Source organism: Tachypleus tridentatus, chromosome 9, assembly GCF_004210375.1.
Source record: "Tachypleus tridentatus isolate NWPU-2018 chromosome 9, ASM421037v1, whole genome shotgun sequence".
Classification (NCBI taxonomy): domain Eukaryota; kingdom Metazoa; phylum Arthropoda; class Merostomata; order Xiphosura; family Limulidae; genus Tachypleus; species Tachypleus tridentatus.
The window spans coordinates 13,912,515-13,939,390 of NC_134833.1; the positions used below are offsets into that span (position 1 = coordinate 13,912,515).

The 26,876-nt window shown below is 35.4% G+C and overlaps 1 protein-coding gene across 1 annotated transcript in view; it reads right to left on the minus strand.

The window, feature by feature from the left end:
• The window catches only part of LOC143224767 (homeobox protein engrailed-like), a 47,895-nt gene extending 22,831 nt beyond the window's left edge, over nt 1-25,064 (minus strand). Inside the window, exon 1 of the mRNA XM_076453040.1 lies at nt 24,551-25,064. Within this exon, the coding sequence (XP_076309155.1) occupies nt 24,551-24,989 (439 nt within the window). The 5' untranslated portion in view covers nt 24,990-25,064. The remainder of the gene's footprint in view (nt 1-24,550) is intronic.
• Between the last annotated feature and the right edge of the window lie 1,812 nt (nt 25,065-26,876).

A 26,876-nucleotide genomic window follows, 5' to 3' on the forward strand; every position in this document is an offset into this window, starting at 1 on the left:
GCCCTCTTCCTGATTGTGATAATATCTCAAACCTATGGTTGGTGCCCTCTTCCTGATTGCGATAATATCTCAAACCTATGGTTGGTGCCCTCTTCCTGATTGCGATAATATCTCAAACCTATGGTTGGTGCCCTCTTCCTGATTGCGATAATATCTCAAACCTATGGTTGGTGCCCTCTTCCTGATTGCGATAATATCTCAAACCTGTGGTTGGTGCCCTCTTCCTGATTGTGATAATCTCTCAAACCTATGGTTGGTGCCCTCTTCCTGATTGTGATAATCTCTCAAACCTATGGTTGGTGCCCTCTTCCTGATTGTGATAATATCTCAAACCTATGGTTGGTGCCCTCTTCCTGATTGCGATAATATCTCAAACCTATGGTTGGTGCCCTCTTCCTGATTGCGATAATATCTCAAACCTATGGTTGGTGCCCTCTTCCTGATTGCGATAATATCTCAAACCTGTGGTTGGTGCCCTCTTCCTGATTGTGATAATATCTCAAACCTGTGGTTGGTGCCCTCTTCCTGATTGTGATAATATCTCAAACCTATGGTTGGTGCCCTCTTCCTGATTGTGATAATCTCTCAAACCTATGGTTGGTGCCCTTTTCATGATTGTGATAATATCTCAAACCTGTGGTTGGTGCCCTCTTCCTGATTGTGATAATATCTCAAACCTGTGGTTGGTGCCCTCTTCCTGATTGTGATAATATCTCAAACCTATGGTTGGTGCCCTCTTCATGATTGTGATAATATCTCAAACCTGTGGTTGGTGCCCTCTTCCTGATTGTGATAATATCTCAAACCTGTGGTTGGTGCCCTCTTCCTGATTGTGATAATATCTCAAACCTATGGTTGGTGCCCTCTTCCTGATTGTGATAATCTCTCAAACCTATGGTTGGTGCCCTCTTCATGATTGTGATAATATCTCAAACCTGTGGTTGGTGCCCTCTTCCTGATTGTGATAATATCTCAAACCTATGGTTGGTGCCCTCTTCCTGATTGCGATAATATCTCAAACCTATGGTTGGTGCCCTCTTCCTGATTGTGATAATATCTCAAACCTATGGTTGGTGCCCTCTTCCTGATTGTGATAATATCTCAAACCTATGGTTGGTGCCCTCTTCCTGATTGTGATAATATCTCAAACCTATGGTTGGTGCCCTCTTCCTGATTGCGATAATATCTCAAACCTATGGTTGGTGCCCTCTTCCTGATTGCGATAATATCTCAAACCTATGGTTGGTGCCCTCTTCCTGATTGCGATAATATCTCAAACCTATGGTTGGTGCCCTCTTCCTGATTGCGATAATATCTCAAACCTGTGGTTGGTGCCCTCTTCCTGATTGTGATAATCTCTCAAACCTATGGTTGGTGCCCTCTTCCTGATTGTGATAATCTCTCAAACCTATGGTTGGTGCCCTCTTCCTGATTGTGATAATATCTCAAACCTATGGTTGGTGCCCTCTTCCTGATTGTGATAATATCTCAAACCTTAGGGTTATAGTTGACACTCTTCTCCTTAAAGATTGTAATCAATACGTTGGTCCTGTATTATGATCGGTACCTTTCTCCTATGTTTGAGAGAGATTATATGTGCCTTTCTCTTAATTGTATGAAGTGGAAAGTTCACATTATAGAAATCAATGGTCTGGCCAAAAGAAAAACGGAATTGAATGAATCAGACTTCTTTTTTAAAGCTTTTTTTGCATATCACTTTCTCGATTTAGTTGTTTTTTTTTAATTTCGCGCAAAACTATTCGAGAGCTATCTGCGCTAGCCGTCCCTAATTTAGCAGTGTAACACTAGAGAGAAGGCGACTAGTCATCACCACCCACCGCCAACTGTTGGGTTACTCTTTTACTGACGAATAGTGGGATTGACCGTCACATTATAACACACCCACGGCTGAAAGCTAAGCATGTTTGGGGTGACAGAGATTCGAACGCGAGACCTTCAGATTACAAGTCGAGTGTCCTAGCCACATGGCCATGCCGTGCCGAATCAGAAAAGGCTAATTAATTAGCGAAAATTAAGAATCGTCGTGGTTACGCAGAAGACCTAAAGCTAGTTAAAAATTGGATATGAAACTGTGTCGTATACAGCTGAGTGCTAAGCATTTGAATAAAATACCTCCAGTGCATCAATCCGTAGAACAAGTGGATTTAATGAACTTCGTGTAACATAACCCGTGTTTTGGTAAAATACTGTCCAAAGTTAATATGCATTCTTCAAGCAGTAACAAAATATCAAATTATGTATGTAAAAACGGCTAGTTTAGTTTGAGAAAAATTTTTATGTAGAGGAGCGACCAACATTTCGATCTTCCTCGGTCATCGTCAGGTTCACAAAGAAAGAAAGAGGTAACTGACCAGTAGCTGACCACATGTTTGAAGGGGGTTGTGTAACCGAATGTATGAATGTAGAGGGGCGTGCTTAGATGTTTAAATATATTTTCTAATATAGGTATATTTGTTTTTGAATTCCGCGCAAAGCTACTCGAGAGCTATATTCGATAGCCGTCACTAATTTAGCAGTGTAAGACGAGAGGGAAAGCGACTAGTCATCACCACCCACCGCCAACTCTTAGGCTACTTTTTTACCAACGAATAGCGTCAAATTATAACGCCCCCACGGCTGAAAGGGCGAGCATGTTTGACGCGACGGGGATGCGAACTCGCGACCCTCCGATTACGAGTCGCACGCCTTAACCCACCTGGCCATATAGGTGTAAAAGTGTTCCTTTCTAATGGTTTATTTTGGGCTACAAGTGGGTTTTCTCGTCATCACTGAAAATATCAAATTTTTCACTAAATCAGAACTTCACGTACGCTATATCATAATTTGAATTCACTGTTTATGGTAAACCGTTTTATACAAAACGCCTGAAAGCTAGTTTTCTATTAATAATCACATCGTTCCATGTTTATAAGCTTGGTTAATTGTCTATTGAGCTAACAATTAAGCACCATGAAGAAAGAAAGCTGTTATCTGTATACACATAAAAAGACGTTGTTAAAACAATTACCTGAATGGTATGTAGGGCCACTTATGCGTACCCCAGGGAGTACAAACTCAATTTGCATATTTAAAATAATGAATCGCTAGGTGGCTATTAGGCTAGTGGTATATATATACTGGCAAGTTATCCAGTTACGTACCTAACAAGTGGAGATATGTGTTAGGTTAAATAACACAGCGTCTTCATACAAATGCTAACTTTACGATTCTTTTTTTTTTCTTGAGAAAATAGCTGGGATCCGCATGCACTCTGCAGGGAACCATTTCCTGAACTTAATTGGCTCCTTCAAATTAAGGATCAGTACGAGGCTCGCCATAAACCACTGAATTTACGAAATCGTGCTTTGAGTCGCGGTGCACGTGGAAAGAGCACGAGCACACATAAACTCGTGTAGAATCCGAATGAACGTGCTCCTGTGTGCAGTTGTGCATCTGCATTCCGACCAAAATTCTATTCATGTCAGCCAGAAATAAAGGTCCTTTTCACAAAACAACGAGTAAACTTGTGGATTCTAAACGTTCTGCAGTTATTCATATAAAGCTTCACAAATACTCACCTGGGAACTATAAAGTAAAGAAAACGAAAACCGTAAAACACCCTAAGCCTAGAGACGTCTGTTTGTTAAAGGTGTTTAGTTCAAGTTATAAACTACAAAGAGAAAATAGCTCAAATATTTTGACTTTTTATGGTTTTAATTTTTTTTTACTTCTAATATGCTGCATCTACAAAAAATAAATTCGACAACAAAAACTGTTTTCACAGTCAGTTTGCGTTTTAGAGAAAGTGTATAATTTAACACGTTCACTGACGTACATAGCTCGTGCCTACAGATTTATGTTTCTATGGAGACGAAGCAAGACTATATAATATTTATTTTTCACATATAAAAATGCCATATGTTTTGCTTATATTCTCTTATTAGAAATTACTTTGTTTTGTGATATCAGTGCTTTGTATGAAACTTTCCAAAAACTAACATAAAACTTGTAATAATAAACAAACTTAAACAGTTAAGTATAATGCTGTGCTACTGTAAAAACTAAAGAAAACAAAAAAACGGCAACACGATTATATATATTTTGATACAGGCTATATAAATTTACATCTAAGCTCAAAAATAATGTTGTGTGTATGTGTGTGAGAGAGAGAGTATATACGTATGCACACATACATTTTTACATACAATATATATATATTCAAACTGTGACCTTTGTCGTAGCTTCGATTACGTCTATTCTAATAACACTCGTGTGTTTAAATTTTACCATTCAAGAGCAATGAACTTACTGAAGTGTAAGTGGACGCTGAAACCGGTTACAGTTCAAGAAAGATATTATAGTTTTACATTTTATTATTTGTCATTCGTCTTGGAGCGAAATTATAAAGTTAGTTACACACGTAATGAGATGTCCGTTGCTTATGTTTTATACATAAATCTACCATCTTATTATGTTCACTGTCGCTTTCTTTTTATGATGTTTACAAGTTCCACGCTTAAATTGTACTCGTAGATGTAATGACATGACACCAGTACTAAATAGCACGTTCAGTTAGCTGACACAAAGACGTTTTTTGTAACTCGTTTCTGAGTTTCTCTTGTTGCAAATTCATCGATGCTCATAGATTTCAAAAATAAATAAATGCAAACTTCTTGTGTAACGCGTGTTGATGTTACACACTCGTTGACTTTTTTTAAAACGTGGCGTTGAAAATAACAGCTTTTTAATACCATCAAGTAAATAAATACCGGCAGGTTAAACGCATTCGCGCTGTATGTGAACCCCAAATGTAGAGTAAAATCACATATTTAGCAGCGAAAAAGATTACAATACGCTGTAGAAATAAGCTAAAGTTAGGCTTAAAGTAAATATTAAAACAAGCAGAAAAGCAAATAAACATAATAAACATCAAATTGGTTATGTCACTTAAGCAGAAAATATTTGCCTTTATTAACCTATCATATAACAAAAATATATGTATAATTATACTGAATATTTTATTTATAGAATTTACAGTAGATTAGTCAGTCGCAAATCTTGTTCTAGTCGCATGCTATGTTATCTTCTTTTCGTAAGTCTATTATAGCAACATTCACAACACTTGTGTAACCATCTCTTCATTCGTAAGTCGATTATAGCAACATTCACAACACTTGTGTAACCATCTCTTCATTCGTAAGTCGATTACAGCAACATTCACAACACTTGTATAACCATCTCTTCATAAGTCGGTATAAGCAAAATTCAAATTATTTGTGTTACTTTCTCTTCGTAAGTCGATTATTGGATATTAGGGTCATTTCTTTCGTTTCTGTTAATAAGACAGTTTTCATGAGATGTCCTCACAGCCCCATTTACAAAAAAAATGTACAGGTTAAATTTACCTCCACGAGACTGCCTCGCACGCAGATGACGACATCCTAACTTAATAATTAACACCACGTTATTCAGTTCACGCTGAGGAAAACAATAATAATAATTCGCCATCAGTTTCCTTTAGATATAATTTTCAGAAGAAAGAAACAAATCTGCACTCGTCAGGTCGTCTTCTCCATTCTACTTTATGGTACATTTGGAAAACCTTCAGGTAAGATACACTGTTACGTACGTTCAAAATGGAAATAACACAACAGTGTTGTCCTAGAGAACGCATACCTTTATACCCTCAATTATTTGACGTAGTCCATCGTCAACAGCGACCAAAATAACCCCCACCCCACGCGATCAAGATTTATGAAGGTCCGAAAAATGCGCTTTTATTTTCGATAACATCGAGTATATCGAAGCAATAAATCAATACACTGTAACAATTATGACCTTTGTTTAATGAGATTGAATCCATATGTCTAGTAGTCAGATTAATATTTGGTTAAGATTTGTTTAGCTAATTTGATCAGAACGTATCGATCATTCAGACACGAAGCAACTATTTCTTTTGAAGACATAATGGTATTAACGCTATCCAAGTTCTAAAATTAGTTAAACTTGCGGTTGATTACGTGACACAGAACAAAACAAGAAGAACGGTGAACGAAGTGCGATACCTGCAGCAAATTAAACCCGAAAAAGTTTGTTTGTTTTGAATTTTGTACAAAGCTACTCGAGGGCTATCTGCGTTAGCCGTCCCTAATTTAGCAGTGTAAGTCTAGAAGGAAGGCAGCTAGTCATCACCACCCACCGCCAACTCTTGGGCTACTCTTTTACCAACGAATAGTGGGATTGACCGTCACATTATAACGCCCCCACGGCTGAAAGTGCGAGCATGTTTGGTGTGGCAGGGATTCGAACCTGCGACCCTCGGATTAGGAGTCGAACGCCTTAACACACTTTGTCGTGCCGGGCCACCCGAGAAAGACAATTAATTGAGATTTTAGACGTTCAACTACCACCTAGATAAATTCTCTTTTAAAAAATTAGAATATAAGTTTTCACATACCTTGTTACTAGTAATAAGAACGTAAATGCTGCTTCCGAAATTGGTAGTAAATGATATATAAGACTAATCTTAGAACCCCATAAACAAACGCGAATAAACCTGATCAAGATTACGTCAGAATATTGGAGCAGCAGATTTAGTACCGAAATGTCGATAGTAATGTAGCTAGATCTAAATATGTATAACAAGTATGCATGTAAACCTTTTACTTGCGAAAATATGGACACCTGTCTGGGCGTTATTTTTCAGGTTGAGTTAGGCTATTGCTAACCCTAAAGTCATGAATCAATTGTATAGAAATTACTATAGTTTGGGAAACTTTAAGGTAAGAAAAAGTTCTCAAGATAAAAATCTTAAATAAAACTTAGCAAAAGTTCAGGGTTTTATCTCTTTCTTTGTTAGTTTAGTGTTCCTGAACATTATTCCCAAAGCACGACAGCTCGTGCTCACGGCCATTCCATTTTGGCCTTGTTTTGCACTGTAGAGATGATTTTCACCATAATCTTCACACCTGGGAAGGCCCGGCATGGCCAAGCGTATTAAAGCGTGCGACTCGTAATCTGAGGGTCGCGGGTTCGCATCCCGTTCGCGCCAAACATGCTCGCCCTTTCAGTCGTGGGGGCGTTAAAATGTGACGGTCAATCCTACTATTCGTTGATAAAAGAGTAGCCCAAGATTTGGCGGTGGATGGTGATGACTAGCTTCCTTCCCTCTAGTCTTACACTGCTAAATTAGGGACGGCTAGCACAGATAGCTCTCGAGTAGCTTTGTGCGAAATTCAAAAAAACTAACAAACAATTCACGCCTAGGACACTATGCACTTAGTAGAGACAACAATTAACGTTTTTGAACTATTTATTATGATCTTCGTTGGTTGAAGTCTGATCATTCATATCTAAACCTGTCAACCAATGGGTGATCTAAAGCAATCCCTTCTGCCTTTCAGTTCTTTTATTCTCTCCTCTTTTGATTGAATTATAACATTTTTGGACGACCTGTTTTTCTGCTCACTTTCGCTTCACCAGCAACTCAATTGGGGCTGTATCCGATACGTTGGAATTCGATGTAAACGTCACACCATCCAACTCTACACATATGGCTCCCACTATAGTATACTGACTAGATTAGCACTGAAAATAGGTCTGTTATAGGTAAATTACTTTGCAAAAAGCAAAGGACTTTCACCATAGGTTTGACACAAACGTGGAGAAGAACACATTTTTAAAAGTTATATTGTTCAAAAGCTTTCATATCGAAAGGCAGTTTAGTGCTTTTTTATCGTTTGCCTGATATGGTGATGACCAAAACATCCAATAATTTCTATATGCTCGTCTCCCAGTTTTCGATTTAGAAATATGAAAAGGACTACCCATAAAGTAAAACTTGTCAATTTTAGTAATCAATTTCCAATAATATATCAACGCTATTATTATATCTATAATAGTTTATTTATAATTAAGCATGATAAATGCTTGTTTTCAAGGTATATACCACTAGAGATAAATGTAATTAACAAAATATAAACATATCACCATAAATCTTGAACTTTAGTGCGGAGGTCAAATCCCCAATGTAGGGATCAAGCTCCTCCATTATCTCCAGTTACTTCTGTAGCTACCCCACGAGGGTTCGTACTGGAAATCAAACCCCGTTAGGACATCTGACCGTGGCACTTGACTATGTGTGTGCCATGTAGGGCGGAGTGTGAACACAGATTCAAACATGGCGCCTGAGGAAGCCAAACATAGAACTTGATCTCAGATTCGGACTCGGTGACCCTGAAAAAGTATTTCTAGACCCACCTGGGGGTTTAGTCCCCCAGAGTATCCCCTTTGTTATGAAGGCTAAGTTATGTGAATAAAGATATTATCTCCGGCCCACTTCGAATTATCTTGCCAAGTTTGGTCCTGCTAGCTACAAAACTGTATGAGGAGTTTGCGGAGAAACAAAGTCACTTGCACAACGTGAACTGACATGAAGCTTTCTCTTATTTTACACTTAATATTAACACATTTATCATGGATTCCATTTGCTTAATTTAACTATAAATTGTAACTCATTATCTAGTGATAAATCTGATGAAATATTGCTTTAAATTCACGACGGAAGTATGAAGTATTTCTCATGTGACAGAAGGGTCACTTCAAAGTGATGCTACCAGAATGTAGACAACACAGAAGTCGGATCCACGCACGTGAGACAACCTCACTTCAGGTAAACTGGGCCGTCTCAAGGCGGACCGACCCCTGCAGAGGCCAAAATACCGCACGCATTCGCTGTGATGGTGGTCTGAGGCTCGTGCCAAAAGCAATGGCGTCACTCTTCTGCTATGATACGCAAAATCGGACAGCTCTTGCGTGTTTACGGGAAAACTGCAATTCATTGTAAAAACGCCAATTTCAGAGTAAGTCTTCATTATTCATGTGGCTCGTGTTCCTGTCCTATTATTGTTATGAATGGTAAAAATATCGAAAAACGTACCACGTGGCAATTGTAGCGTAAATGTCTAGAAGTAATAAAATAAAATAGAACTCAGGTAATAAAATAACGGAAGAAGATTACATTTGTTTGCTTTCTAAATTAACTACTACTGTATAAAGGAGAGTTTATTAACCTAAAAGAACCATTCGCCTATTAGTCCTAGGAAATTATGAGTTTGTTTCATTAAACAGATCACCAATTCGAAAATAAATAAATAAAATAGATGTGTATTACAAGATGAAATGGAAAGGGAAAATATTCTATTTTAATAATTAAAGTGTCTTTCTCCGGATAAAAATTTCCGAAAAAATAAATGTGCTTGTGGTTTAAGTGTTTAGCGATCAAGCTTAGATTACCTTTTTTGTTGTTGTTCTTTTTACTGGAGGATGTAACCCATTATTTTATTGGAGGATGTTACCCATCAGACGCAGTCAAAACCAACCGTGGTAAAATCTATCTTTTCTGTTGTGAGCTGGAATGTGGATTAAACTCAGTATTGATCTCGGACAAGATAGGTTAAAGATTCCACACGGTGAAGTTCTGAGCATTGGGACTCATACTTCTCTTAAAGTTTTAGAGACGGATGGGGTGATTAAGAAATCAGAACATATAGCGTGGAATTATAGCGTAAAAAACATATAATTGTGTTTTACGTACAATTAGAGGAGCTGTCGTATCATGATGTGTTATGAACCTCACCCTGAACAGGGTGTACAGTATTGTAGTTTATTCACATTATAGGCTACAAAAAGGGACAGTTAACTTAGTATTTGAGACACTGTCGTGTTGTGACGCGTTATGAACCTCACATCGACCAGGATAGCACACAGTGTTGTAGTTAAGTCACACGATATGTTACAAAATGGTAAACTTTACCTGCTACAAACGCTCTTCGGAGCCAGTGCGTTGCTCGACTTATCGCTGAAGATAGATTTTTTTTCCCCCTACTCACAGATTCGTTTAGCAGAGAATCTTTGGTAACCGTATGCCGTAGGACTTTTCGGCTGCCCGACTTGACGAGTCGCCGAGATAAGTGAATTTCCCGAGGGCCAAACGAGACTGTGTAAATTAATAACCCAACTACAGTGAAATAGGCAACGTTCCCACGACCGGTACCTAAACGTTATTTCCCGATGATGTTGTTGGTAGAGAAAACCAAACTCGATATCTCATGAGTTAATGATGCTATCTTCCTCAGTGAAGCAAAGCTTGGAAGTTTATGTGATGATGTTTTTTCTAACTTAACCACATTATTAACCACTAGCTATAAACTAGATACGAGCATCATCCGCGCATTCACAGTACGGAAGTTTTTTATTGTTACTGGAGATACAAATACATTAAATAAAAAAGATAATATCATCTGACGCAACCTCAAAACATTTCCGAAAAAAAAAAAGGCAGAAATTGAACAAGACGTACGAGGTTAACCCATTAACTCTTTATAAGCACGGTATGTTTCTTTCGTGAGGTTAATAAGACAACCTCTTATTCGAACATGCAAGTGCTTAAATTGTTTTGTGAGAAACGTAAACAATGTGTTATTTGAGAAATTACAAAAACAAACAATCCGCTTAATTAATAATTTATCATTAAGTTAAAAACGCTTACAATTTTGAGCTATATTTAATGTTTATAATATAAGCAATTTATTTGTGAAATAGCATTACATCAGTGTAGCTGTTATATGTTTGTATAAGGTATGTTGCAAAATAATTATGTTGACTGTTTTCTTTGCGTGTATTTTTTGTGTTCACTTGATTACCGTGATCTTGATAAAATAATAATTGATACTTTTTACGAATTATCATGTGTTGTTTTTAAAATAATGATGTATCATGGTACTAGCTGAATGTTTTAATTATTGTTATATCATGGTACTAACTATACAATTCATTTAATATTGTATCATGGTACTAACTATATGATTTATTTAATATTATATCATGGTACTAACTATATAATTTATTTAATATTATATCATGGTACTAACTATATAACTTATTTAATATTATATCATGGTACTAACTATATAATTTATTGAATATTATATCATGGTACTAACTATATGATTTATTTAATATTATATCATGGTACTAACTATATGATTTATTTAATATTATATCATGGTACTAACTATATAATTTATTTAATATTATATCATGGTACTAACTATACAATTTATTTAATATTATATCATGGTACTAACTATATAATTTATTTAATATTATATCATGGTACTAACTATATAATTTATTGAATATTATATCATGGTACTAACTATATGATTTATTTAATATTATATCATGGTACTAACTATATGATTTATTTAACATTATATCATGGTACTAACTATATAATTTATTGAATATTATATCATGGTACTAACTATATGATTTATTTAATATTATATCATGGTACTAACTATATAATTTATTTAATATTATATCATGGTACTAACTATACAATTTATTTAATATTATATCATGGTACTAACTATATAATTTATTTAATATTATATCATGGTACTAACTATATAATTTATTTAATATTATATCATGGTACTAACTATACAATTTATTTAATATTATATCATGGTACTAACTATATAATTTATTTACTATTATATCATGGTACTAACTACACAATTTATTGAATATTATATCATGGTACTAACTATATGATTTATTTAATATTATATCATGGTACTAACTGTATCTGTTCATTAATCTTATGGCACTAACTATATATATTTCAATTTTTCATATTCTTTATTCTCCCAATTTCCGTATACTTTTCACTGTCTCTCAGTTGTTAAGCACAAAACCACAGAATGGGCTACCTGTGCTGTGCCCACCATAGGTATCGAAACTCGACTTTTAGTGTTGTAAGCCTGCAGACTTACCTCTTGTAAAATAAGATAATAATAACTCTGTTCCCACAGTATGAATATATGAATTGTAACTACACAGGCTACTGGTTAAAATAACAACATTAAATTTCGTGGTTGATAATATATATATATATAGCCCCACTCCACCAGCCCAAAGAAAATATTTCCACGAGCATGGAATCTAACGCGGTGTTTTTAGAATGACAATAACGAGTTTTCAAGATGAAAGAAAATTTATTTTAAAATGTATTATTTTCTCAAGAACTTCTTACCTCCAAGAGAAAAAAAAAAAAAAAGAATCTTTAATTAACAAAAACCTCTTGCCTAAAGAAACTAAAACATCAAAATCAAAGGAGAAATTACGTTTATTATCTTCATGTACATAAGCTTCACACCCGCGGTGTTTATTTGCTGTATTTCAATTACTAATGAAGGGAGAAATAACATTTGAGTTTTGAATTTTTGCGCTAAGATACACGCGGGATACCTACGCTAGCCGTCTCTAACTTAGCAGTGTAAGACCACAGGGAAGGCAGCTAACAGTCACCACCCATTTCCAAATCGTCGGCAACTCTTTTACCAACAAATAGTGGGGTTAACCGTGACAGTACAACATCCAAACGGTTGAAAGAGAAGGCATGTTTAGTATGATGAGGATTCGAACCCATGACCCTCATATTGCGACTCGAGTTCCCTTGCCACCTGGCCATGCCGGGCCTAACATTTGCTATCAGATAAACCATCTGCCTTCAGTCTTCACATCTTAAGAGAAGCAAGTAGAACATGTTGAAGTTAAATTAAGTTTTATTATATCTAGACTAAATCTATTTTCTTCATTTTACTGAAAGTTGTAATTTAAAATAAACTTCACGCAAATTCGTTATGTTTGGTTCATGATTTCCCAAAAATTAAAAGTTGTTCACATATAGATAGTTATCTGTTTGCGTATGTGTACAAAACTTCCATATTTCAGAGAGAAACTCCATTTTGATAGCCAAAAAGAACACAAAAAACTGATTTTAAACAAAAACTGGATACGAAAAAGCAACACCCAGGAGTTTAATTCATACTACAGGAGTACTCTAGCATCTAAAATCCAGAAATGGAAATTAGATTTCGGTTATGAGTTCTTTGATCTAATGTTAACGTCACACGTGTTACAGAAATTTTGGCATAGCTCCGGCACCATAAAATATAGCACCCACCACTGGCGGCTATACGTGTCTGTACACATCAATATTACGTCTTAACCGGTTTAGAAACCAATGACAAAATTACAGATTAATAATATAAATTGTCTACGTCGTTGACGTTCAGAATGGCCGATTTCAGCGAAGAACGCAAGGAATTTTATGGTTCTCTAGTAATTTCTTTACGTATTTGGAAAGGATCTCGGCCCTAGGTCATTAAAACATCCTGTTTGTTGAAAGGCAAACAAAGAATGGGTCTACTTGCGTGATATAAAATATCAGAATGCAATTACAGGTGGGGAAACATAAAACTTCTGCATTAAGTCTTCACGTATTGTATAAAATATCAGAATGCAATTACTGGTGGGGAAACATAAAACTTCTGCATTAAGTCTTCACGTATTGTATAAAATATCAGAATGCAATTACAGGTGGGGAAACATAAAACTTCTGCATTAAGTCTTCACGTATTGTATAAAATATCAGAATGCAATTACAGGTGGGGAAACATAATACTTCTGCATTAAGTCTTCACGTATTGTATAAAATATCAGAATGCAATTACAGGTGGGGAAACATAAAACTTCTGCATTAAGTCTTCACGTATTGTATAAAATATCAGAATGCAATTACAGGTGGGGAAACATAAAACTTCTGCATTAAGTCTTCACGTATTGTATAAAATATCAGAGCGCGAATAAAATATGGAAACACAAAACTTGACAATCGAGTCTTCGCGTATTGTATAAGATATCAGAGCGCGAATATAAATATGAACATGTCATATACGTTGAAGTCTATCTCGTTACGATGAAAAAAAGTCTTTGAAATGTCAGAGAAGATGAATCCGATCTTCCTATCCGTTAAACTGGCTCTATGTTTTAAAATCAGTCAGCTTTTCACCATTGTTGCTCTAATCAACATGTGCGAATTTAATTAATATCTGGTGTTACCTGTACACATGAATATTGTTTTTCACTGTTATTTTCTTAAACACAATAACACATCATATTCTTTAAGAAGTTCCTGTGTGTACTTACTTCAATAGATGGAATCTATATTTTACGTACAGTTTCGCTACATATATACGTCAAAAAAACAAAACCTCACCTTGACCCAAATCTACCTGTTAGCCAAGAAGTCTCATTTAAATTAACGGTGTTAGACAGTAGTCACACACCTTCTGAGAACAGAGTTGCGGAAAATAATAATTTACGTCCAGGTACTTTTTGCTTTAGGGCCCGACATGGCCAAGTAGTGAGGACGCTCGACTTGTAACCTGAGAGTCACGGGTTCGAATCCCCGTCACACCAAACATGCCCATCCTTTCAGCCGTGGGAGCGTTATTATGTGAAGGCCAATCCCACTGTTCGTTGGTAAAAGAGTAGCCCAAGAGTTAACGGTGGGTGGTGATGACTAGCTGCCTTCCCTCTAGTGTTACAGTGCCAAATTAGGGACGGTTAGCGCAGATAGCACTCGTGTAGTTTTGCGCGAAATTCAAAAACAAACAAACACAAAACCTTTTGCTTTTGTAATCCATGTTATTGTTTTTTTAACTTCCTTTTAATTTTCCACATATGAGACATATGTGTAAATGGAACTTTCGAAGTCTGAGTATTTGACAAATGAAAATTACGTGTAGCAATTTCTTACATTACCGCTCTGAAAAATACACTTAAGTTCAACCCTTTTCATTTTTGATTGAATAAAATACATCTACACTCATTACAAGAAACGTCCCCACCCATCTCATCACACTTGATAAAAAAAACCCGTAAACAACTCACAACATTCTTTGAAAAGAAAAACATTAAAACTTGCTTAAACTGAAAAAATCAAAAATTAATTTGATCTTACGAGCTGTTCGGTTTGACGTACGTGATATTCAAAACATGTCAAGAAGAAAGAAGAAACGAAAATGAACGCCACAAATACAAACAGTGTTTCATAGATGTCGAAGCAGACATGTGCTGCCTATTAAAAAATACAAATATAAAACACAACGAGAAATGACGGCATGGCAGAACCCGTGAATAGTATCCGTCAACTTTTAAGTTGAAATAAACTTACTAGTTGCAATCAACTTGTACTGGCGTGATCTAGTAGCTGGCGTGCTCTGACTGTGAATCCCAGGATTCACGTTGCGCTTCACCGCAAAAACACGCTCCGTACCTTAGGACGATGGATACGCTTTTCAAATAATGGGTATGTTCCACTATTCTGTCAAATGAGAGTAGCAAAATAGTTGGCGGCGGGTGCTGTTAATTAGTTGCCTTCCATCTAATCTATCAGTTCAAACTAAGAGGAATTGCTATGCTCAGATAGCCTTGTGTAGCTTTGAACGAAAATTCTAAACAAAAGTAGAATAGCTCAGTTTAGTTTCTGTCTGGCTTGGTGTACATGTTGTGTAACACGAAGTAAGTCAGTATTCTGACTTTACAATGTAGGTAGTTTTGTCAGTTTTTAATGAATTATTAAAGCATAAGAAAGAAACATAGTGTTTATGCGATTGTTGTAACACAAATACACGCGTAAGTAGCCTTCCTTTATATCGTTGGAGAGTGTCTTATACGCAGAGTGTAGTGTACTACATATGGGCAACCAAAGCAGTTGCTCACGGAAAAGTAGGCTGAGTAGTAATATTAATTGTCCTACTATGATATATAAATTTTTATTTTCGAACCAATTGAATCAAACAACATTCAGAATGGTAGAATTAAAGAGCATCTATTAGGCCTAATACGTGTGATATAAATCATTTCAGTTAAAATTAAATTCTACATGTTTAATGTTCTATGTAATTCTGATAAATTATGTGTTCCAGGTGCTTGCCTAAATAAGACATATGTTTGTGACTACTTCTCATATGTATATATATAGATATAATAAAATATTCTCATGTCTGCAGAATACACTACAAATAGTGATTTAGGCCGAAAATACTACCATTAATTAGTATATCCAATTAGTAGTAAACTAGTGGAATTTAACTGTAGCAGGTTTAGAATTCTCTAACTAGTTTATGCTCTAGGTAACATTATAACACTTAACTTTTATTAATAACTATTTTTTCTCAATATTTAATTAATTTCTTGATTAGTTACACAGAATGTCTTCCTTAAAGAACATCTTATTTTCGAACATTTTGATTTTGATTACAAAGTTTAAAATTTCTTAGCATAATTCTGCGGGTAACCTAAAATGTTTCATTTACAACTCCTACAGGAGAGTAGGAGCTGATTCAAGACAGGTTATATTTATATTGGTGATGGCTACTTTTCTCCTATCGGTCGTTCGACCAGCTTCTATATACGACGTTAATACTAGAATATCGTCCTAGGCTTGTCGCCCATGTATTTACAAGTAATGGTTTTACGTCGCTAATATCTAAATATGCGCTCGCACACGTGTGTGTCCCTGGTAAAGATAGAAGTACAAACGTATCTGCATGTCGTATTTGGTATCCTGTTTATTTATTTTTATTAGTATATTCCTCGTCTGACAATGATGGCTAGTATCTTAACAGATAAAAATGATTGCATTCACGATTAAACAGTTCAAAACAAACATTTTATTATTTTGTGACATTAAAACTACTGATAAGAAAACATTAGCCCAGATTATGCATTGCGAATTAATTTACATGAAATAACACATACTTCTCGTGCGTGTTATGACTTTGTCACTGTGGGTTTTTTCTTTTTTTTTACATTTGTTTATATCTCGCTAGCCTCATAACTGGGATCGAGGGTACTGCAAGTAACTGATCGTTGTATAAAATATGTGAATAAATACGTTTTATCGCCTGTCTAGTACTCTCAAACCCTGTGATAAGCGATTTATCTCAAATCCTTCTTCATGCGCAAGTACCGTTTTGATGTTCGTACTTTATTTATCTCAGAGATACTGTTCATTGAATGAAACGTAACTAAATACATTTTGTCTCAAGAAGATATTCAGGTCTACTACACTTAAACCCTGGGATAGGCAATTTATCCCACACTCATCTGGATGTGATCTCTTGATCTTCAAACTTTATTTTCGTACACGAAGTAAAAAACAAATTCCCATTTCCTGTTTGTTTTTTGGTTTTATTATCTACTCTTCGTGTTTCAAAATGTTTATCGTTTTAGTTCATATATATAAGTAATATATTATTTCATGCCACGGAAACAAAACGACAACATTACAGACAAGCCACAGTTTACAGTGTACAGGAAACGACCACGTGTTACATATTAAGTCGTTAAGTGTAGACCAGATATCATCAGACACGTTTTTGTTGAATAACTTGTCAATAAACGAATGTTTACAAATCGTATATTTGATGTTATCGTTAACTGTATTCACTCCTAACAAAAAAGAAACACGAAACCAAATGCAGTATTCTGGTTCTTATTCGTCAGTTTTATTTTCCCTTGAAACGGAAATCCTTTGAGTAAAAACATACACAAACTAATTCTTGATGACGAGAAACTCACTTGAAATAAAAATGTATTTCAGAACGGCTAGTAGGGGAATTAACACTTTTATTGATGAGGAAGGTCGAAACGTTGTTCTCTCCTTATCAGTAAACGTGTTAATACCCATACCAGTCATTCTGAGATAGAAACACAAACTGACTTAAAACCACCAATAAACCTAATCAGCAAGTGTTATTATCATTCGCTGAATAGTAGTAGTTATGGTGATATTACGTTTTATCATCTTATTCGTTTGTAAACTCATGTTGGATGATTGTGTGTGTTTTTCTTATAACAAAGCCACGTCGGGCTCTCTGCTGAGCCTACCGAGGGGAATCGCACCCCTGATTTTAGCGTTGTAAATCCGTAAACATACCGCTGTACTAGCCGGAGTCGAACTCATCTTGAATCAACTTTGTACTAAAACCTGATCATTAATCCTCTGTAGGTTGGTAAAGTTTCTGTAGGTTTGTTTGTTTCTTTAGAATTAAGCACAAAGCTACACAATGGGCTATTTGCGCTCTGTCCACCAAAGGTATCGAAACACGGCTTTTAGCGGTGCGAGTCCGCAGACATATCGCTTTGCCACTAGGGGTGTTGGTAAAAGAAACGTTTTAACGATGTATAATTTTACCCTATTCTTTGTGCCAAATAAACGTATGAGATAAAGAATGGAATCCTCTAATAAATATCTCAAAACGTAGTCAAGACCTGAATTGAGTGAAATTGATTACACAGTAAAATATTATTTTACTCAATAAACCAAACTAGATATTTTATTTCATGTAAAAATAATTAATTATAATTCATTATCTATTGAGGAATACAAGTAATTACATGTATTGTAGATACAAAGTGTTCTTTAGAATTTCAAGCTTTTCGTGTGTGTAATCTGATCCTGAACTTGGAAACAACATCACTTCAAGACACGTGTTAAAATACGTTTTTTTAAACACACGTTTTTTGTGTGTTTTGGCCTCTGATTTAAAATGTTACGAATCAACAACATTAACACCGCAAGAAAGAAATGTGTTATTTAAAAACAATTTAGAATGTTCAGAATTGTTTAATCTGCAGTAAACGTGAAAAAATATTTCTTAGGTTTGTTTTAGAGCAGTGCTACATTGGTCTATCTGCTTTGTCCACCGCGAGGAATAGAAACCCGGGCTTTAGCGTTGTAAGTCCGTAGACTTTGCTGTCCAACCAGAGGACACAAGATATCGGGAATTGTACTAAACTAGCGTGTTATTTAATTTATTCTAAGAAATATAAGCTTAACAACTTGTTGAGTTCCCGTTTTTGGTTTGATGAAGATATGAAATACTGCGTATGTAACTAATACATATATAGATCGAATAGAACTTTTAATTGAAATAACACAAGATAACAAATGATAGACAAGAATAACACCGATCTGATAATTGGTACATTAGTTAATATAACGTGTATAAAACCCACAAAAATAAAGTATGAAAAGATTGTTGTTGAGCGACAAAGTTTCACCATGGGCTATTTGTGCTCTGCCCAACACGGGTATCAAAATCCGATTTATAGCGTCGTAAACCTGTGGACTTACCGCTGAGCCACTTATGGACATGAAGGAATCATAAACACTGTTACTTCACTTGTATTGTAATGTAAATTGTTTTAGCACTTGGGATATTATGAGCGCAAGGGCAGTTAACGAATAATTTGAGCTCATGTTTCCTATTACTGATGCGTTGCACGTGAACATCTGTGAGATCATTAATCTTAGGGGGTACTTCGTAACTTCTCAGCATTATCACCACGGCTCATCATATTCATGTAAGTTAAACACGGGGTTATTGTTGATTAACCTTTTGGTCTGTGATGCTCTGTTTTAGGTCACACTCATCGCCAGTTTTCAGCATTCTGATGCATTCAACAGGTTATAGGATATAACCATGAAATTATGCCATCAACCATGCACGATGTAGATACCACTATCGTTCATCACTGCCAATCAAAAATTTTCGTTTCGTTGTTTATGTATTAGGTTGAGGAATAATTCGTGAGCGTTTTTAAATACTTTCATTCAAGCATTACATGCAAGACTATACAATACTTCAATGCATGAACACATTACACCCAAAACATTTATTATGATACTTTATTTCATGTAATACCTAGATATTTAGTATGCATTGTTTGAAACGAAATTGCAAGAAATTAAATGCGAAAAGCAGATGGTGTCGAAAATGCTCGATTTTGTCCACTTGACATTCCATTTAATGAGCTGAAAATGAAAGCAAAAATTAAAGACATATGAAAATCAAACACACCATCTATTAGAGCAAAAAATTATCAACCAAATGACATGAAATATTTTGTGAAAGCGTTTCATTTATGAATATATTTTGTTAACTTGAAAAAAACGCTCACGAATTATTCCTCAACCCAATATCTACACAGAAATACGTGTAAGGTTGTAAATGGTCAAGACTTGGCATACCTTATCCCACAATATAGAGACTTCAGTTCTCCACTTCTTCTACCTTTTACCTGTTATTTAATATAAATATTTACGTTATGGAGAAAGGAACAATATGATTTATATATAAACTGGATCGTATTAGTAAGGCCTTGTTACAACGCTCGTGAAATAGACCAAATGGTAAGAAGCATATGATCTGTTACTTGAATGGAAACGGGCGTTTTGCTGTAACCTGTAAAAAATCAACAGGCCTGCCAATAGTAAGTTTGCACTGGTGTCCCTTTGAGTGAAACAATGTGGGATTGGGCGTCCGATGGTTCTTTAAAAATGTAACAAAGAACAATAGGACAGTGGATAATGCATCAAAAGACTTAAAAACAGCTAGAAGTAAGTTTTAAAAAATATATACGTTGTATCTTATCACTGGATGAGCTAAGCCTTACTATATTTTGTAGAGGATTTAAGTCATCATAAGATTTTGCAACAGAGTTATTTCAGTATTATCGGATTCTACAGTACAGTTAACTTAGCATTATCGGATTCTACAGTAGAGTTAAATTAGCATTATCAGATTCTACAGAAGAGTTAAATTAGCATTATTAGATTCTACAGTAGAGTTAACTTAGCATTATCAGATTCTACAATAGAGTTAATTCAACATTATCAGATTCTACAGTAGAATTAACTTAGCGTTATCAGATTCTACAATAGAGTTAATTCAACATTATCAGATTCTACAGTAGAATTAACTTAGCGTTATCAGATTCTACAGTAGAGTTAACTTAGCATTATCAGATTCTACAGTAGAGTTAACTTGCCATCATCAAACTTTGTGATTGAGTGAACACAACGTAACAGTACATACATCTTACAACTCTGTCTAGAGTTATTTGAACTAGGTTATGAACAATGCAACAGCCGGAAAGAAATTCCAAAATGTATTCATCAAGACTTTCCAACTGAAGCTCACAAAATAAAACAAAGATTAAATATCTGATGAACAAACCCTGTACAAGTCTCAGGGATTTAGTACATATTTTATGTAGCAGTGTTATAAAATTCTATAACGTCTGTCATGAAAGCGTGATTTAAGCCTTCAATTGATTTTATCATTTTTTATGGAGTTCCTTCAGTTCTGTTTCCTGTAACAACCTTCTCATTCAATATAAAACTTAACACCAACAGCTATGCTATTGTTCACACTTCACACGCCCCAAGCAATCAAAGTCGATATTGTTCGTTCTCAGAAAATATATACTATCTAACAGTAGGTATCAAGTTTCAAATTCATTAGTGAATACGTTAATTTTTTTATTTTATACCTATATAGCTATAAAGCAGTCTCTGTGTGTTTTTCAGTTGCACATGTCACATGCTTACCTAACTTCATGCAACACTTAAGGTTTGTACATGATTTCACATACACACTTACTTTCTCACCCGATTCGTGTTTTCTTCTTTATCAAGGTAAACTTAATGTGCCATTAAAGAAAAATGTTCTACCATTACAGAACGTAAACGTTGTGGAAGACACAATTATACAAACGTGTAAGAAGACACCGAGGCTGTGATGGTTTATAGTCTCTGTTAAACAAAAATAAATAAATATATATAAGTCATTAATACGAACTATGTTGGTTTTATTTCATACGGAAGTAAATAATGCATCTCAAAACGAATGTTTTTTTTCCTGTACTTTGTAACATGTACACTGAAAACATAGCTAATGTCACCGGTTTAAGACCAATGAAATAAAGCTAGGAATTGAACAAAAGCTTTAAATTACTAATAAAAAATAGAAAATCTCCATTTTAAGCACTTTTTATAGTACTCTATACCATATATGTTTATGCTAATTGTTATCTATCGATGGGTAAATGTATAAGGACTTACAACACTATAGTCTAGAATATTCGATTCTCCGTAGTGGATAAGACATAGTTAGGTCATTCTGTAGCTGTGAACTAAAACAATCACCTATTATTAATGAACAAACTACAAATATTGATATAAGTACTTGACACATACACACACACACATACATATATACAGAGAGAAATAAACTTTAAAAAAACCCATAAAATATAGTTTATAATGATCATCAGTCTTGCTTCATACTGGAGAAAGTTTTATCCTTTATCTTCTTTAGATTAACGTAACTCAACTACTCTTTATTTTCTTTAACAGATCACAGATTAGTATAACTCTATTACTCTTTATCTTTCCTTATAGATCACAGATCAGTATAACTCTATTACTCTTTATCTTCCCTAATAGATCACAATAACTCAGCTACTCTTTATATTCCTCAATAGATCAGTATAACTCAGCTACTCTTTATCTTCCTTAACAGATCAGTATAACTCAATTACTCTTTATCTTCCTTAACAGATCAGTATAACTCAATTACTCTTTATATTCCTCAATAGATCAGTATAATTTAGCTACTCTTTATCTTCCTTAACAGATCAGTATAACTCAATTACTCTTTATATTCCTCAATATATCAGTATAATTTAGCTACTCTTTATCTTCCTTAATAAATCAGTATAACTCAGCTACCCTTTAATTTTCTAAATAAATTAGCGTAACACAGCTACCCATTATCCTTCTTAGGTTAGTGTGAGTCAAATATACATTTACCTTTTTTGGATTAATATACCACAGCTATATCTTTTGTCCTTTTTAGATTAATTTAACCCAAAGTGGAAGGTCTTACTAGAGTTTTCACACACTTTAAAGGGAGCAATATACTGAATTTGCTAAAAACGGGGCACATTTGTCTTAACAAGCTGTGATATACAAGTTTATGTAAAATACAGAGAGTTTTACTATTGTATTTGTGTTGTGTTTTGGAAGTGACAATACGCACAGGATCTCAGAATAATCCATCTTGCAGAAATCTAAATTTCATTTTTCTCAGTTTTGTGTGTGGTATAAAAGTGTAACTAAAACTCGTGCATGATTTAAACGTTCTGTGCGAGAAATAAAATCATTATATATTTACATTGCCATGAACTACACGTAGATATGCAACAAATCAACATGTTTCGACAATCGCTAAATAAAATTAAAAAGTAGAATACATTTTGAAACCGTAAAGATTTCAACTTAAAGTCTGTGAAAATAAGAAACTGATTATTTACTTGTCATATACACAGACTTTAAAAGTCTGTGAAAACCATGACAGTTGATGGTTTAAATGGTATACGTAGACACCGACGCATTATAAAAATAATAAAGAACTAGTTATTTACATGTTAGTTTTGTAGCTGTAAAGAGAGACACTAAAACTGTGAAAACAAAGAAAACCAACGAGTTACATAGTATGAATATATGAAGTCATTTTAGAGTGGTACACAAATCAACATTTGATTAAACAAATTAGAAACGATTTCCACCATACACTAGTAACCTAATAACACTAAGTAACTTGCTATTTATAATGGTCAAGTTACATTTGTAACGAAGTAAGGACAAGTAGGGAAGTTGCTTACATGTATCTTTGTACACGATATTCTGTGTACAGTTAATAAACCAGGCTGTATAAAAATTCCAATCGACTAACTTAATTTGCACCGATAAACGTTTATTAACCACACATACGATGACGAATATGGTACAACTTTAGAAAAATTGAAAAACTTTTAATCAATATTTCAAGTTGTTTGTGTCGTTTCGCGAACAACAAAAATAGATTCAGTGTCTAAACCATGTGAAATAATTATACGACTCTCTCGACTATTTTTGAAGATTTATAATAATTTAATAAATAAATCAAATTACATTGCACAACAATGTATATATATATATATATAAGAAAGCTTGTGCTAAATAAATTCGCCTCGTCGTGGATACGTAATAGTGGGAAATAAAGCATTTTAAACTGCTATCGTGCATTGTATTGTAATACTGTATGAAATCACTGTAGTCCTGCATCAAACCGAGGCTGATCTTGTACATCAGTTTTCCAACATTCGCAACAAAATATTATTCTGAATCAACTCAAGCGTATTTTTAAAGTGACGCACTACCATGAGTCCTATTTGTATTGAATGACTCATGCCGTGTCATGAGCGAGTCGACAGAATAATCTCTCAAACAAATAATGAAACTGTATACATTCACAGGACAATGGACACAGTGTCTTATTAGTAGGCACACATGTGCACACGAGATAGTGCTGTTTCTTTATTATTATGCGTATGCCGTTACATCTTTTACATGCATGGAAAGCCACATACATTAGAAACAATAGCAAGTGGATAATAGACACAAAGCTGCACGATGGGATATCTGTGATGTGCCTACCGCGAGTATCGAAACCAAAGATTCAATCACCAAAGGGCACAAAAAATTAAACTGTAATAATTGTAAATACATACAAATATTGAAGACACTCGGGTTTAATATGCTGTAACACGTTTTCTATTATTGCAAGTTAAGTGATACAGTTTTATATTTATTCTAGGTATGTGTAATTCGTTAGAGAGTGAATGTACGGTGTTTACAGTGCATAACTATGAGTTTTATAGTAACGTTTAATGCCTTTTAGACTAACCGCATGTACGTAAACACAAACACCACAGACAAATTATTGTTTCAACTGACCTGAGGAGGGTCTGTCAGAATAACGAGTACAGAAGACCCACGCTGGCCAGATCGCTGGCTGAGGCGAAGGCGACGTACTGGCGTTACCGGATCTGGTTTCGGCGGCAGGAGAGGTGGGAAGAGGCGTCCCGATAGACTTGACCTGAGCGTTTCCGAAGGAAATCTTCTGTTTGTCTGTTTGAGAGGTGCCAGTGGAACTGTAACGCTGTTCCTTAGCTGCTTTTCCAAAATCTGGGGATAATATATTTTCAATAGAAAATTTCAACGACCTCGCAGTCCCAGCAGACGGCATCGAGAGACGGTTGTTTTCCGGTAGTGAAAACCGGTTTAGCCGGTCGGAAGATTCGTTTCGCCGACCGTTCTCATCACCATTCTTCCTCAACTCTCGTGGCGAAGGACTGCAGGCCGTAGAATGGGGATGATCGGTGTCCAGAGCCATATCTTTCACAGGATTACCAAACTCTGATACCGAGTTAGTTCTCTGCACGCTTAATTGGTAGCGGTGAAAACATAGTAGTCCTGGCGGCTTCACCGGCCCGAAACCCGCCAAGAGCCGGAGGAACGATTCGAATGCCGAAGGAATACAAGCGACGGAACCGTTTAGCAAACGTTCGACAGCTGCGTAAGTGTCACATATGACCTCGAGGTCAGAGTTGTCGATCAGTGTGTTTACAAGGAATGCACGGGCATGGATACTGCTTTTTATATACATCCGCACCAAATCTATGAACCATAGTTAACTAACGATGCAACTCGTAGTGGGCCGCTTCAACCACAATGTAGAGACCGCCTCTGGTTTCGAAGGCCACGTGACGTTGACCAATCAAAACGAAACTAGTTTACAGCTTAACGCGTCACGGCGTTTGGTGTTGGCTGTCGTTATTAAAATATCAGTTTGTGGGCGTTATCATGTTCCAGGTAAAGGGCTTTCAAGTGCGATATATTAATCTTGCCGTTGATGAGAAAATGCTTATAGCCATCAGTAGTTGAAAAGAGAAGAAAATAAATGAAAAAAAAAGCTACTGTTTCATCGTCACTGCGTTTAAACATTACTGACAAATTGCTGCAAAACTCGATCATTGTAACATCAACAAAATCAGCTTGATGGTTACGGTTTCGGTCGATCAGGTTTTGAGATATAAAAGATTTCTTTTGTTTTATTGCAATTTGTATATGATAAGCAGAAGACGATCTGAACTTAAGAATGATAAATTACACACAACAAAATCTAATTTTCTGTAGTATTAAAAATATTTCAATGTTTTCGTGATTCTTCATTTCGGTGTCGGTGTTTCTCAGTGTCACAATAATCACTTACAACATCAGTACGTGTGTATTTATATATATATATGTACGATATGTACGAACGGGAAAGTTTCAGACTGTTGCCATGGCTAGTAAGTAGTATATGCGATCAACTAAGTTTAAGCATTGACTTTATTTCAACAATCAGATTCTAATCACTGAGTAGTTTTATCCTACGTTTCGTCTGCTAATCTGCTGCTATCTTTAGGAAGCACGTGAGAAATATTGCATCTGGGTCTTCTTGTTAGAAGTTTGGTGAGCTATCCACTCGACTGTCTTCTCCATTGGAATTTGAAAATCAACTAAAAATTCAGATGGTATCAAAATGGATTTCCAGATGTCACTGACTTCTATGCTAGATTGACTGAGAATGTAAGAAGAATTCCTTTCCTCATTTGTGGTTCATATCTTATTTTAATCTTATGTTTTTGGTACGGTCTCTTTTCGATCATTTTCTATAATGATATCCAATCACCACAACCTTACTGTAAGTACTGGAATGTTTATGAGTTGCTTCGCGTTTGATGTTCTTATTTGGGTTCAGTTGTTTAATTTAACTACACCTAAGTCCTAAGTAGTAGGGCCTGGCATGGCCTAGCGCGTTAAGGCGTGCGCTTCGTAATATGAGGGTCGCGGGTTCGCGCCTAAGTCGCGCCAAACATGCTCACCCTTTCAGCCGTGGGGACGTTATAATGTGACGGTCAATCCCACTATTCGTTGGTAAAAGAGTAGCCCAAAAGTTGGCGGTGGGTGGTGATGACTAGCTGCCTTCCCTCTAGTCTTACACTGCTAAATTAGGGACGGCTAGCACAGATAGCCCTCGAGTTGCTTTGTGCGAAATTCCAAAACAAACAAACAAACAAACCTAAGTAGTACATATCCTAGCACTATCCGTGGCCTTTGCCTTTGTGTCGTATATTTCCTGGTGTAATCTTATAACTGATTTGAAGCCTTTTGTTGAATATGAACAAAACGTATATTTGTTTGAGTATTCGTTTTTTGCGCAAAGTCACAAAATTAA